Genomic DNA, 16,115 nt, shown 5'->3' with positions numbered 1-16,115 from the left:
ACATTAGTTGACAACTCAACCAAATGTAAATCAGAACTAGACATTACTGAACAAAACAAATTATGTCTGTGCCCAGTGGGAAACGGTTATGTTCCCACATGCTTGTAACCGTGTTTCATCACATTTGTTACAAGTCTAGCCTAATTATGTAGACTTGTTTCACAATGGTATTTTGCAACAAGTGCCCTAAACAGGAGCATGGTTGACTAATGACGTTCAATCTCTTGAGTGTTCAGTAGCCTATGCGATCCATATGAGTATGCCTGCATACGTGATTAGTGTGTAGAACTCAAGTTTGTTTCAAATGTTTAACACTGAAGACCCAATTCCGAATTGAAGTCGATGCATGTAATTTTACCTTTAGTGTAAAACTCAATGCATGATTTACGCAACACTGCGTGCCTATTGGCCTTTGGATATTACTGCATGACAAGATCACCATGATGGACAAAACCGAAGAAACCATGAGGTCATTGGGGTTCATTTGACCTATTGAACAGTGTAACCTACGAGTCCGTATTGGTTTGGGAGCCATATATTTTTAGAAAAGCCATAGCAATTAGCTTAGATGGATAACTAATGTCGATATGATATGCTTTGATCATTCCTGATCAAAAAAAGTCGAGAATTACTTGCAACGTTTTGTTTCAGTTGCTTCAGATTTGTATATTCTATGTAGCCAATTTAACTCCAATAATGCAGGGAGGTGTGCATCTATAAGCCTATACTTTAAATGCTTTAGGCTATCCAATTGGTTTGATGAATTGTAATTTTGTCATTATCACAAGAAAAATATTTTTGCCATCTTCCATTGTGAGATGACGGACATTGTTTTTACCCTGGGGACGAGGAGAATGGCGTGAGCCCTTTAGCAGTGAAATGTGTCCCGTAATGTCGCACTGGTTCTCTTCTTTGATCTCTCTCTCTTATTGTGGCTTGAAAACAAAGATGACTTCTGCCTAATGCTCAGTGAGAGGGCATTCCAGGGAAAGCAACAAAGCGCTAACTGACAGCACTTACTGTTCGCAACACCAGGCGTCTCTCTCCCAAAAGCATTTGGACGCACTTATCGTTTCGATTTGAACCACCTATTGTAGCCATATAATTGCAAACTTTGTTAATGATTTACAGTATAATACAAAATGTTTTATGAAAAATATTTCCAGAAGAAGAAAAAATAACATCAGAAAGTCACTGCAAATAAACAGCTAATTTATCATTTAAAAAATAAGCATTGATTTATTATTTGTTAGTCTATATTATAGTAGCCTGGTTTTGAATGGGCCTATTTTATTTTAAATCATGCCTGCGCATTTAAAATGTCACATTGATATTAAATGCTAAATATATGATATTTGCCTTTGTTTTTTTAGGCATTTTAGTCTTCAGTTTTAGTTGTTTATTCTTGAACTCAAATTTGGTGATCATTATAGAACATGTAAATGTTATTTTTGGTCGTTATTTTCCTGATCTCTCTCTTTTAAACCCAGCCACACAAAAGGAAATGAAAATAATTTCCCTCCATTGCCTTCTGGTCAATTGAACTTCCTCTTCATGAAGAGGTTGTCTGGATGAGATGCCTCTCCCTAATGTATTCCCAGGCCTGGGCTCACGCTGTAATTATTCCCCGGGTTTTTCTTTGAGATCGGACGCTGCACTGGGTAAGCACAAAGAATTCAGAGAGCATCCTTGAACCCTTTCAGTACGGGGCCACTGATATTCAAATAACACGCAGGGACCATTTGACTGCGCCGCGACAAGAGCATTTCAAATTCAACATTTGCATATGGCTTTTTACCCCTTCTTCTTTCCTTTTTAATTTTTTTTTTTTAAACAGTTCCCATAACATCAAATCAAGTGTATAGTTTCTAGGAAAGCTTAGAGATGCCGTGTCCTTATTATTGGACTGCAATCTTTCCGTTTGACATGCAAATTAAAGCAGTTAATTTGGACAATTAAAATAAATATTCAGGAGTCCTTTTGTCATCAAAACCCCCTCGGAAGCCCCCAGATAAAGTAAAGCTGAACAAATGATTGTCTCGGAGATTAATTAGATATTTGATAAGACACGAATCCCTAATCGCAAATACAAGACACATGGGGGCTGCGATGTGCTCCAAGTCATAATTAATACCATTTAACACGATTTTCATTTGGGCATAAAATGTATTTTCCGGCCATTTACTATGCCTATTGATTTATTCCTCAGAGAGAATGCAAGTCTATGTGCGATTGCCTATATCAGCAATGTATGATTGATTTGATGTAATGAACACTTGCTTATCTACATTTTACGTTTGGCAATCGTATTTATTTACGATCAAATCAATTACCTTTTTTCATCATTTATTTTCATTTGGAATAATGAAAACAAATATGGGACAGAAGATAGTAAAACATTCCCATCACATGACTACTGCCTCAGATTTTACATCATTTTAATTATGACAAAATGAAAGGCTTGTACGTGTGATTTTATACAAGTAAACATTTATATATTTTTAGCAAAGAAATTAAATGGTTAACTGAATTTAAAAAGCTGTGTACATACATATCCACAAAGTGCGTAAAAAGTAAACTCCCTGAATTTCAGGATCCCAAACACGAATAAAACAATCATAATTAACATTTACATGAAAAGAACACATTGTTTGTTGCCAATATGTACAAGATGATGGCGACTCACATGGGCCAACCAAGTTCATTTCGGTTAACTTACCCCTTTTACGCACTGATCCGTTTAAAATGTCCTCCAGCTCATTTTTAAGTTGACAGCTTTATAGTCATTTTCTTACAATAGCCTATAGAATAATTCTGCTTTTCGTTTGATGGTTAATAACGAGTTGAACATTCAATCAATATGGTGGTAAGATCTAATTATTTTTAGTTTTCAAATGCTTTGCCTAAAATAATTGTTTCCTCCAATACTGTCTCTCAAACCTTAGGCCCGTTTTTTATTACATGTGCCAGTTTTGATGCCTACTGGTCATTTGCTTTATAAAGTTGGTTTCGAAGTCATTCAAATAACAGCCTTCAGGGCTCGTCATGAGGAGATGGGTCCTTGATCGTGATTCTGGGGTTTACCCCGTCTAAAATGAGTTCTGGGGACTCGGACCTGGGGGTCTCCAGGTTACTGGTGTCGGTGTCACTGTCGCTTCCCTTTTTACCTTCTCCACCGCCGGCAGTGTGGGTTTTAATGTGCTTGCTCAAATGGTCGCTCCTCATAAAGCGCTTGTTGCAGACTGGGCAAGCAAACCTTTTCTCACCGGTGTGGGTACGGAGGTGTCTCTGAAGTTCATCTGATCTTGTAAACCTTTTGCCACAAAAAAGCCAATTGCAGACAAAGGGCCGCTCGCCAGTATGCCATCTCAAATGGGCTTTAAGGTGAGAGGTTTTGCCATACACCTTACCGCAGCCAGGAATGTGACAACTGTGAAGTCCTTTCCTCCGTAGGCTGGCCCCTGCAGGCCCGAGCCGCTCAGCTTCCTGACAGTTCGGACAGTCGCATGTGGCTCTGCCGGAGTACCTCCTGGATGACCTTGAGGAACCAGAACTGGAACCTGAAATCATAGCGTTGGCCGCAGAGGCGTCCGTGTATGATGGAATGACTGTTTTGAATCCCTCTTGTGTTAACAGGTGTTGGCCAGTTGATAGGAGATGAGATGCCGTGGGACTTATACCGGTTGAGCTGAATGCCGAGTGTGTCAAAGTGGAGAAGTCAGGGTTATAGCCACTGAGCTGAGAGTGTATGGCTTGGGGGGTCCCGGAATGCAGGGAGGTCTGCAGTGAGCTTGCAGGGTTCTGGACCTCGAGCCATGAGCCAGGGTTGGTGTGAACGTCCCACCACGCGGACGCTCCGTTCGTAACATCGCCCGAGATGGTTGAATGGAAACCAGACTTGTACCACGACTCATACGGATGTGCCATCCCTACCCTCGGATACAGGGTTTCTGCTGACGTGTGGACTTTGGAGATGAAGTCGGATTGCCCAGACTCTTGGGACGAAATGCTCGCAGAGTTGGAAAACAGACTGCTGTACTCTGTGGAAAACGCAGAGGAGGTCGGGGAGGTGGAGGCTAAGCAGAACGCGCTGTTGCCTGTGCCAGTAGTTGATGTTAGTCCGGTCGATCCGCGGCTTGTTGCTACAGTGAATCCAGGGAGACTGGATCCCAAGTTGCAACTAGAGGAGGTTCTTTTCCAAGGATGAAATCCGCCTTTTGAAAACGCACTGGAATCAGGTAGAGTGGTAAGGGGACTGGTATTGCCAATTTTGTTACAAGTAGCAGCCAGCATAGCTAGAGGGGTAGTTCCAAATCGTGGTTCTTCCTGTAAAGAGATGAATATCTGTACTTTAGAACACTGCAAGCAATGAAAATAATATAGCCTACATGTATTTGCTAGAAGTATACTTTGCGTCTGCCTATGTGATCACCAACCGTTCGGTTGTCATGCTTGTTTGGATAGCAATTAATTGCAGGCTACAAAATTATTTACCGTAATAATGGATACAAAATTTTTTTTTACTGAAAATGTTTATTCATAGAGAGTGTATCAAAATGTGATCCAAATATCCACTGAACCAAATAAACAGCCACAATCATCGAGGATATACAGTAATGTCACTCAGTTGACTGCGTGTCTCGAAAGTTTGCTCACAATGTTGGGTATAGCCTATTATTGAAAGTTGGCAAAAGCTACAATTATTTTGATTGAGGAAAGTGGTCTATAAACCGATATGAGTCACGATGTTCAACATATAAACAAGCAGTTTCAATACCTATGACCAACAAAGCTGAAGGATTTAAACAACATTGACCACAAACTTCTTAGAAAGCGACAAAGTATAAAGCCTACTTTCACGCATGTTTTACGCAATGAATTGAAAACTAATATTTTGTCGCCTTACCCCAAGTATAGACGTAGCCATATCCAGGGCCTTTGCTATGTTGAATTGGTCACAATTCTGCAATAGTGTACTTTTCCAATTCGACTCAGGCACTGTGCTTTTTCGTAGTCACACGATTTCTCTCTTGGCTCGGAGCTCCTACACTACCTAGTTGTAGAGAGCGCGTTCTTTGAAGTACAGCTGGCAAGAGCAAGCAGCCAATCTAAGTGCTGGATTATTGGCAAGGGGGCGATGTCAGCCAATGAGAGATTCGACTAAGGACAGAAACGCTAAAAGATTCACGTCAATCAATAACTATTGTGCGACTCTGACTGTCAAGCAAGACACGATGTGGTGTTTTTATACATTTTATGTATTCTCTCATCAAGGCTCAATGTGTCCTTTCATTGTAGAATCGAGCTCATTTTGGTGTAAACCAGTCCTCTGAAAGAGGTAAGCATTTGATATGATATATTTTAGTTAGGTGACGCACTCTGTTGCATTTCCTAAGGCTTTCTGACAAATTGTCTTGTTTTATTTCAACTGCAGCTTCTTATTGAAACGGATTTCTCTAATTGCATATTATTGTGAGGGATACTGTTCTGATGTAGGCTATAGCTGCCACTGGCATTTATCCCTCGTGGAGTCCCAAAAATGTTTTATGTTTCATGACATGACATAAGGGGATTGGTGATTATTGAAAAAAAATTGTCTAGGCCTGCAAGAATTACGGTGCCTTCATATTTGTCAAAACTAAAGCTGTCATGCACTTTCAGGAATGGAAACGTCTTCATTTGCAGGGCATGTGCTTGCTCACAGCGTCCATGGACATTAATTTAAGCAGAAGGTCCCGTACTCTCACCAGGAGGCCAGAAAATTACAGTAAGCTGACCCATTGTCATTGAATAATGGCTGACTGAAGTGAAGACGCTTGCAATACAAGGTATGTCATTCAACCGGTGAATTATCTTAATGTTTCCATCGGCTCAAGCGATGTTGCCAGGTGTGCGTTAAAGACAGCGTCGTGGACTTGTTTGTAAACTGTGTGTGTGTGTGTGTGTGTGTGTGTGTGTGTGTGTGTGTGTGTGTGTGTGTGTGTGTGTGTGTGTGTGTGTGTGTGTGTGTGTGTGTGTGTGTGTGTGTGTGTGTGTGTGTGTACGTGCGTGAGCGTGAAGCGCCAGTCTGCCTGCCTGTCTGTGCCAATTTACGCGTGTATGTTGAGTGTGTGCGGGGGGATTTTTGGTCAATTAAAAAAGTGACAATTAACTTGATGAGTGGTTGGTGTTCTGAAGTGTTACAGCCTGTAAACTACTCAAATACAACTATTTGAAAAAAAATATTGCAGACGTTCTCATAATAATCACAGGAGATGTTGTTCCCCTCATGTCAGCCTGGCGAATGGATTTCATTCAACGACACAGGCTGATTTCATATGGCACAATGAAACCATAGAGCATTGCACACTAAATATTTAGGCTAACTAAATATAACGTTTGGAGATACAATTGAATCATAGAAAACCCATTGGGGAGCTCATCAACGTTACCTTTTTTTTTCGCCAAATGACTATAGTTTTTTTCTTTCTCTAGATACATTTTTTAAAAGATCACAATGCAATATATGTCAACGTGTTTCACAGCTTGTTAAACATTTAGGGGGTAATGACATAATGTAACAATGGCCTGCTTTGGTGTGAATCATCATCCCTTTAAAAGTTAAAGCAATTTTCCAGAGAAAGGCTTCACTGAAAGCTGTGCATTACAGTATTCAAAACGGGCAAATAATGCTCCATTATAGCGCTTGAATGCTGCCAGTCAGGCAAGCGCAATTTGTTCAAAGGCTCTCTCTGCTTTAAATCCCCACCTTTAGAGAGGCGAATATAAAACAATTTCATCAAATCCATCGAACGGAGCCAAGAAAATTGCTTCATTTCTTTTTTTGCAATCATGGCAATTTGAGTGGAGTGCTATTAGCACTATCAAATGTCGATTCTGCATAAACAAATTTGATTGTAATGCCAAAGTAGCTCGAACAGCGTGAGTATCTGATAAGATGTGTCTGAGCATGTAAGAATTCATTTCTCTTACCGTTTTTGGCATTTTTGTAATTACAATTCGAGATGTTTTGTCTGGTGTCATGCACTTTTTGTTAAAATAAGGCCCGTGTCATTATTGTTGATTATCTGTTGTTGATGTTCTATATATAATCGCATGCTGGTGTTATCTAGATCTTTATACTGGATTTCTATTTTTGTCTGTAAATAAAAGAATAATCATTTTTCACCGAGCGAGGGGAAGATAATGCCTTCGATGGAGTACTTGCTTTTAATTAGAGTGATTATTCCCACATTATTCAACATCTAACTGATTATTGAAACACTTATATTATGTAGTCGTAAGGTAACGTATAACGAACAAACAAAACACTTTAGCGGTGTAGGCAGATAGGGACACCAGAGCACTAAAACAACGATTATGACAGCTGTTGCCAAAATGTTTGATCACATGATTGCCAATGCTCATTTTGAAACCGTGTTAAGACTATTTACTCATTTTGAATGGCGTTGCACATGTACTTGAGTTTGGAATTTCACACAATTTCATGTAGGCCTACCATAATAAAGATGTGATAGCCTGTCAATGTGCGTAACGGTTGGTACCGAATGCCAGCATCCTTGACGAAATCTTGTCCTGAAAAATATTTGAACACTGTCATTCAAGTGAGAATTTGAAGTTGAATCTCGCATGCAGGACTCCATCCGAAAGCACTTGTCTGTGGCAATTAGGAGCCTATTACAAGTCATTAGATTGATCAATGTACCTTAAACAATGAAAATGATTTATTTGGTAGAACAAAACGTTGTGCATTATTGTGGTGAGGCTAAGTGACGCTGCATCGATCAAGGCGTTCAACAACAAAAGATATATGATTAATACAAACCTATTCATTTAAATTATTGGTACAAAAGGCATTTGATTACCTCAAATCTATATTATTAGAGGCTCGTTTGATGCATGTTAAACGATGCAGGATGCTGGATTAGAGCAATATTTCTGGTCAATTCCTGCACGGATTAATTTCTTTAGGCCTTGAGGGAAGTTTATTTGTGGACCATTAACTAATCGGTGTAATCTCATGGTCGGAATTGTTTGAAATCCACAGGCCTACAGCTGTTTCTGGCCAAGGGATGAAACAGTTTAGGGTCAATGATGCCTTGCTTCAATTCTAAGTAGTTTTACATGATCGTTTATATAATTATCGTAAAACAGGTGTATGAAAGTTATTTTATTAATTTAAAAAGGGATTTTTAATTTATTTTTTAAGTAGCCTACAAGCAGATAAAGATGGTGGTGTTTTGGGTCATACTGGTGGTAGCCTACTTCATTTTTATGTAGAAAACGTTATTTTCTCATAAACCCGTGTTATTTTTATCTTGTACAATCTATATCAAGATGCTCAGTAGGCCTATCTCCTTTTATATGATTTGTAGACTAACGCCCCAGATCATCGAAGTGAGTAGGCTATTTGCATATGCAAAGACCTGCATGTCATATGGTTCTCCATTCATTTCGAATGTACAGTATTCAACCTATTTCTCGTCCCCGCCCTTGCATGGTAATTATTGCTGAATGCCTTTCACATTTTTCCATCCGATGTTTGTACATTTCTGGTTGTCAAGGGAAGCTTTTTTTTTTAAAGAATATGTGGGAAAGACTGAAATTCACTATGCAATGGTGCTTAACAGGCAGATTGATATACAATCATATTCGTGTTCAGAAGAAGAAGAAGAAGAAGAAAAAAATATCGGGGAGGGAGATAACCCTTAGGGGAAAACCAGCGCCCAGGCAAGGAATAGCATAGAAGATTCACATTGTTAAAGGAGTAGTAATCTCCCAGCTGCTTACTTGCATTGATTTAACCCTCCCTGTTATGAGGTACAGCCTAACCAGCACACCCTGCCACTGTAGTATTCTGTGTTAGAGACTGTCATTTTGGTTATAGGCTTGACTCTTGGGTAGTCAGTCTCCTGTAATAACTCCTGTAGTAACCTATAATGGTGTGTTGTACGTTTTAAATCAGTTGTAAAGTGCATGTGGTGCAAGTCAAATGCATTGTGCCAGACAACACAGTCAGGCACGTATGAAAAGTATTTACGTGTTCCAATGTACATGCGCCAATGTGTGCAAACATTTTCTATGACAAAATTAAGTTTAGCTCAGCTCAAGTAGAGTAGGCATACTAGGCCTAATGTTAACAAGTGTGTGTTTAAATGTAGAAACATTGGTCAGCTAGCAAGCTACCAGTGTCATCTTTTATTTCGAGCAGAATGCTTAGCAAACATGGACTATGCATTTTTAAGTACTTCATTTATTATAGGGTCTGCATGAGCCAGTGTAAAGGTATTCTGTTCATTCATTGACTAGGGCAGTGGTTCCTTTCTCTGTTACTGTACCACCAGCTAAATGTTTCTCTGCCCAGAGTACCCCTGAAGTGCCCCCTCATGTGTATTTTACCAGTAGGCCAATGGTCTCATGAGTCTTCTCAAGTAACCCCCTGTGGATACGTCAAGTACCCCCAGGGATCCTACTACCCCTGGTTAGGAACCACTGTACTAGGGGGTTCTCAAACATTTTGGGTCCGGGAACCCATTTGGTCATAGCAAATTCTTCAGGGACCCCCTCATAATCAGAACACAACTTGAGTGAGATAATTAAAAAAAATAGCATACAAGGAGTTTTACTAAGACTTTGGCAGTGCAGGGCTATAGACAAACCAAGTCTCAGGTACTGGGAAGGAACATTTTAAAGGCCTGGAATTGGAGATATTTTGTCAGTGGCAGAGAGTTTTTCTTGTTGTTGCAGCTTTAAAGCTATAATACTCTGCAATTCAACACATATGCTGTAATTCTACACAGTCTTACATGAGGCAGAGAGACAGTTTTAAAGCTTAAATTACTGTGCATGTATGGGGGAATACAAGAAGTGTTGAGTTACATTTTTTTAAATAATTGGTGGAGTACTATGAATGCCAATATCCCTGTGAGCCTCCCAGGCCCATGTTGCCCATAGTTAAAGTTCCAATGCAGCCGTTTTTATCTCAAAATCAAGTCATTTCTGGGTAACTATTAAGTACCTTACTGTGATTTGTTTTAAATTCAAATGGTTTTTAAAAAATGCACTAAAATAGCTTCTTACCAAAGAGCAATTTTTCAAGCAAAAGTGTTTCCAGGACTGTCTGAGTCTTGGTAAAAACCTGGGAGCAGCACCGCTGCCAACTACAAGGACCATTACTAATTACTGGCGCCGTTGCTAACTAGCATAGCTGGTCCTATTGTTGCAAAGAGTTATGGGATATTAGAATCTCGTTGTTTTAACCTTTGTCGTCTTCAACCTACAGTTGAAGTCGGAGGTTTACATGCACCTTAGCCAAATACATTTAAACTCGGTTTTTCACAATTCCTGACATTTAATCCTAGTAATAATTCCCTGTTAGGTCAGTTAGGATCACCACTTTATTTTAAGAATGTGAAATGTCAGAATAATAGTAGAGAGAATGATTTCTTTCAGTTTTTATTTCTTTCATCACATTTCCAGTGGGTCAGAAGTTTACATACACTCAATTAGTATTTGGTAGCATTGGCTTTAAGTTGTTTAACTTGGGTCAAACATTTCGGGTAGCCTTCTACAAGCTTCCTACAATAAGTTGGGTGAATTTTGGCCCGTTCCTCCTGACAGAGCTGGTGTAACTGAGTCAGGTTTGTAGGCCTTGCTCGCACAAGCTTTTTCAGTTCTGCCCACACATTTTCTATAAGATTGAGGTTGGGGCTTTGTGATGGCCACTCCAATACCTTGACTTTGATGTCCTGAAGCCATTTTGCCACAACTTTGGAAGTATGCTTGGGGTCGTTGTCCATTTGGAAGACTCATTTGCTAGCAAGCTTTAACTTCCTGACTGATGTCTTGAGATGTTGCTTCAATATATCCACATAATATTCCTCCCTCATGATGCCATCTATTTTGTGACGTGCACCAGTCCCTCCTGCAGGAAAGCACCCTCACAACATGATGCTGCCACCCCCGTGCTTCACGGTTAAGATGGTGTTCTTCGGCATGCAAGCCTCCCTCTTTTTCCTCCAAACATAACGATGGTCATTATGGCCAAACAGTTATATTTTTCTTTCATCAGACCAGAGGACATTTCTCCAAGAAGTACGATCTTTGTCCCCATGTGCAGTTGCAACCCATAGACTGGATTTTTTTATGGCGGTTTTGGAGCAGTAGCTTCTCCCTTGCTGAGTAGCCTTTCAGGTAATGTTGATATAGGACTTGTTTTACTGTGGATATAGATACTTTTGTACCTATTTCCTCCAGCATTTTCACAAGGTCATTTGCTGTTTTTCAGGGATTGATTTGTACTTTTCGCACCAAAGTACGTTCATCTCTAGGAGACCGAACGCGTCTCCTTCCTGAGCTGTATGACGGCTGAGTGGTCCCATGGTGTTTATACTTGCGTACTATTGTTTGTACAGATGAACGCGGTACCTTCAGTCATTTAGAAATTGCTCCCAAGGATGAACCAGACTTGTGGAGGTCATGGCTGATTTCTTTTGATTTTCCCATGATGTCAAGCAAAGAGGCACTGAGTTTGAAGGTAGGCCTTGAAATATGTCCACAGGTACACCTCCAATTGACTCAAATGACGTCAATTAGCCTATCAGAAGCTTCTAAAGCCATGACATCATCTTCTGGAATTTTCCAAGCTGTTTATAGGCACAGTCAACTTAGTGAATGTAAAATTCTGACCCACTGGAATTGTGATACAGTGAATTATAAGTGAAATAATCTGTCTGTAAACAATTGTTGGAAAAATGACTTGTGTCATGCACAAAGTAGATGTCCTAACCGACTTGCCAAAACTATAGTTTGTTAACAAGAAATTTGTGGAGTGGTTGAAAAACAAGTTTTAATGACTCCAACCTAAGTGTATGTAAACGTCCGACTTCAGAAAACTGAAAATGAGCTTTTATTTGCAGAGAGGTTTGGAACTCTCTTTCTTATTGGTCTATTAACTATTTTACCGCCTGGTGATGACACCAGGCTGGCCAAAACTCCAACCTACCAAAACAGGCAGAAATTTCAGGCTGTGTTTTAAAACAGCTGTTAAATTGAAAGGGCATTATCATAATTTTCACAATTTCACAGTATTCTTTCAACCTCATAGTGTGGAAATATATATAAAACACAAGACAATCTAGTTTTTGACTAAACTGGCCCTTTAAGAACATAAATTGTAGGTGAATAAAATTAGATTGTATTGTATTACACCCTCTAAACTTATTCCACGTATCCCTTGGCAAAAAAAATGTGTTTAATCTGCTGTTTTTAGTAATATTATTAAAATAAAATATAAATAAATAATAATCCACTTTAAAATGTATATATATTTTGAGATCTGTCCGCAGACCCCCTGCAGTACCTACGCGTACGGACCCCACTTTGAGAGCCTCTGGACTAGTTCATTTCAGGCCACATGCCATAAGGCTCTCATTACTGTGGACGCAGGAGTATGTATACCATTCACTGTACAGTGCATGTGAACCCAAAGGTCGCAAACCCTGCACCAGTAATGTCTGGGATTACATTTGCCAAATTTAATTCAATAATTCAGAATCTCAACCGACTCTTAAGTCTAATAGATCAGAATAAACAGCCACAAAAGGCTTTTGATTGATGAGTGGGTATTACAAGATTCTACCCAGATAAAAACATACAACAAAGGATACCATGCTGTCAAATCCTGAAGCCTGCCAAGCAGCAACATCTCACTCATTGTGATATTTGCCATGATATTTGTCATTTCCACTGTACAGGGATAGAGCTGATAGCATGTGTGTCCACTGGGAATATTCTCTCCTGTATGAAACATTAGCAAGCCTGGGGCTTCACAATGACCCCTGTCCTCACCCTGCTCCCCACCCTACCCGGCAAGCACTGCTGTTCAACTGGCCTCATGCTCTGTGATGAGCTGATGAATACAAACATGAGAGATGATTGAAGCGACATGTTTTTGTCCACCACTGTAGGCAGAATAACACTGGTCTTCATTAACATTAAGGTCAAGTCATATAAATATTCTTTGACTATATACAATCCCCTTTGTCTGGGGACATGGGGAAGCGCTCCGCTTAATATCCTCATATGCCATTGTAAATCATAGGCAGATTGTATATTTCTGAGGATGATCTCAAACATCCTTGAAATATCTACGATAACAGATGGAGCAATCCTGCGACGTGTGAGGAATCCATGCTTCATCACAGCAATCTCCAGGCAATTCGAGTCTTGTAGATTTTGGAGTCTAAACCAACCAATCATTGAAATGCGGAGAGCATCAGGTGAGGGGACCAAGATAAAACTGTCCAGGATTATATTTAACTGCCTTTGCCGTTATTACACTTGCATTCATTGGGTAGTCAGTGCAACCTGAAGCACTCTTGAGGTGCTTGTGCTGTGGAACAGAAATCTCTCAGTGAGCACGACATGGGCTATGTTTGGCTGATCCCGTTCAACAGCTCATATCTATCAAAAGCGTCATTTTCTCCTGGATTCCAACCACAATTGATCTATTATGGGATTATCTGACCTTGTAAATGGGCTTAATGTTTTACAATCAGGACATTTATGATTTGGAAGCTCAAATGTTCAATATATTAGATTGACCTCTTTCCCATAGTGGAGATGAAATGTTCCTCCTGCCTTGCAGGCTTTGCTGAGGTCTTTGAATAAACCAACATCATACCCTCAAGCCATCAGGATCCACAAACAGTTTCTGGGATGTGTTGACCTCTCTGCTGTTTTTCTTTCTAGGAAGTCAACCTTTTTCAACGTGCTGACAAAGAGTCAAGCTGCAACTGAGAATTTCCCCTTCTGCTCCATTGACCCAAATGAAAGCCGAGTGCCCATTCCAGATGAACGCTATGATTTCCTGTGCCAATTCCACAAGCCTGTCAGGTATGGGGTCTCACTGTTCACGTATTATTCACACTTCAGACTTGGGCTCTCTGGCAAATATTTATAGGCCACCGCAAATATACACTACTGCAACATGAAAGACACAAACATTTTGTTGACATTGAGTTGCCAGTTCTTTACAATACATATAAAGATAACTGCAGGTTTCCATGTTATGTTTGTCTTTTAAGTAAGAGGCCATAACATTTAAGTGTCAGTGGCTGGCTATCGTATATCATTATGAGCGAGGTTAGACCATCCTATTGGGTTGATGTGAGAGAGGGTCATAAATCACAGCAGGGAATGAATGTCTCTCTGTCTCTCTGGGGTTGGTGGTGTTGCGAAAGAGACTGTATAACATGTTCAGCATTGAGCAATGCAAAAACATACGCATTATGACTCTGCTAGGACTAATATGACATAAACCCTATCACCCTTTAGTCACAGCTCTTGTGTCTCCAACCACATATTCCAGAGTGTAGGAGCCTGATGATGAATCAAGGTATGGCACATACCTCTGTTGTCAGTAGGAGTGTGATTAAGGTGTAGGGCCGGTGTTGGTGTACAGGCTGCTGCTTGGTTTCTATTTCTCCTTTATCTGCGTTAAGTGGGAGGGCTGATAGGACCATGGGCTCCTAGGGCTACCAATTAGTCAGCGACAGGTCGCTAATGCCCCAGACATGATTTTGAAGACGTATATATATTTTCCATTGAAAACAAGAAAGTCTGATCACTGGCAATCTCCTCTGGCAGTATTGATTCATACGTAAAAACCTGAGGAACACTTTCACCTCCCAAACGTTGTCCTTTTCTGTATTTTGTTGGTTATATTAGACATTAAACTGAGTTATAGAACCTCTGTTTCCTTTTGACTACCTAACCCCTACTACCTGTTCTGCAGCAAGGTGACCGACCTTCCTGAATGTGGTGGACATAGCAGGACTGGTGAAGGGAGCTCACGCTGGCCAGGGCCTGGGCAATGCCTTCCTGTCCCACATCAGTGCCGGCGATGGCATCTTCCACACGACACGTGAGTCCCACCTGCCAGGCTATAGCGCACTGCATATCACTGTCTAAACCGACAGGCTTTTCATCTGTTTAGAAATGTGTCCCAATGTACATGCACCGCCCAGAATGAGCTAGTAAAGAGAACAATTACTGGAAAATGGACTTCATACTTCGCTGTAGAATCTTGTTGAAAGCAGTTGGCAGAGCTTTTTACTGAGGCCTATACGGTTCTGTCTGCTGGGTTCCAAGATAAACACAATATTCAGGAATAGAGCAGATGAAGCCAGACCCAAAACTCACATTCCTATTGGGAGTTTCTCTCTGAATTGGAATCAGAGAAAAGTTAATGAAAGGGCCTGTGCCTGGTTTGGTAGACTCACTGCACACTACTCTGAGGTTGGGAAATACAACTAGACTCAGAGGGAAGTCTTTAGCGGCTTCCTGTAACCACAGATTATTGTAACTTGATCCCAAAATGACACCGTTTGATTATGGTTGGGCACAACAAAGGTAAGTAGCCTGCATGGCAAAAATACAGTACGATTAAAGAGAAACTGAACGTAATAAGCAACTTCTCCTTTTGTGGCATTGATATGAGTCAGAAACATTTTTATTCTAGTGTCAAAATTGACTACAAAGTGTAAATATGATCATTTTGGTCATAAAGTCAGTCTGGTCCAAAACGAAGATTTGCGAGATAATTAGGAAAAAATAGTATGTCATGGAATGAAATGTACCGTAACAGTTTTCCTCAGGTTAGATTTATTTCAATCCTGCCCACAACTGGCAGCACCCAAGTAATCATCCATTCAGACCGCAGCTGCATGCAAACCGATCTTAATGCCCATGGTCAATTTGGTTTGACATTCGATATCCCTATGGGGCTAGTTAGGTACCATCAGTAAATTACATAATGTATATGGGACAATATTTTAACATTTCAATAGCTCCAAATTTCAATGACTTAAAAGCCTCAAATCAATTATAAACTGTAGAAATTCATATACAAATATTGAAAACATCTAAACGGTGTGCAACATGAAATTATTGTCCCATTTACATCATGTAATTTATTGACGGTCCCCTAACTAGCCCCACAGATAGGCTATCCAAAGCCAAACCAACTTTGCCACGGTTGCACACCAGCCGGCTGAAGCTAATTGGCAAAAGAAGTTGGCTAGCTTGCTAGCTAGTCTAGGATACTTCCACAC

The 16,115-nt window shown here is 40.2% G+C and overlaps 1 protein-coding gene and 1 long non-coding RNA gene across 2 annotated transcripts in view; one reads left to right on the top strand and one right to left on the bottom strand.

Annotated features, from left to right (window-relative positions):
* Positions 1 to 2,421: 2,421 nt before the first annotated feature.
* LOC112225248 (transcription factor Sp9-like) lies at positions 2,422 to 5,028 on the bottom strand. The gene is made up of 2 exons (XM_024389016.2): positions 4,907 to 5,028; positions 2,422 to 4,326 (listed from the first exon to the last, which is right to left on the bottom strand). The coding sequence occupies exons 1-2, from the start codon at positions 4,925 to 4,927 to the stop codon at positions 3,034 to 3,036; spliced, it is 1,314 nt and encodes a 437-aa protein (XP_024244784.1). The 5' UTR covers positions 4,928 to 5,028; the 3' UTR covers positions 2,422 to 3,033.
* Positions 4,990 to 16,115, top strand: part of LOC112225251 — a 28,808-nt gene continuing 17,682 nt past the window's right edge. The window contains exons 1-4 of the long non-coding RNA XR_002949553.2: positions 4,990 to 5,338; positions 5,662 to 5,828; positions 13,753 to 13,896; positions 14,798 to 14,926. This is a non-coding gene — a long non-coding RNA (uncharacterized LOC112225251). The remainder of the gene's footprint in view (positions 5,339 to 5,661; positions 5,829 to 13,752; positions 13,897 to 14,797; positions 14,927 to 16,115) is intronic.

Source organism: Oncorhynchus tshawytscha, linkage group LG26, assembly GCF_018296145.1.
Source record: "Oncorhynchus tshawytscha isolate Ot180627B linkage group LG26, Otsh_v2.0, whole genome shotgun sequence".
Taxonomy (NCBI): Eukaryota; Metazoa; Chordata; class Actinopteri; order Salmoniformes; family Salmonidae; genus Oncorhynchus; species Oncorhynchus tshawytscha.
This window is presented reverse-complemented; position numbering and strand designations above follow the sequence as displayed.

Bases quoted from the DNA above. Each gene is read 5' to 3' on its own strand.
- LOC112225248 (XM_024389016.2), bottom strand. From the start codon at position 4,927: ATGGCTACGTCTATACTTGGG. The intron at 4,327-4,906 runs GTAAGGCGACAA...ATCTCTTTACAG, and splicing joins TGGCTACGTCTATACTTGGG to GAAGAACCACGATTTGGAAC.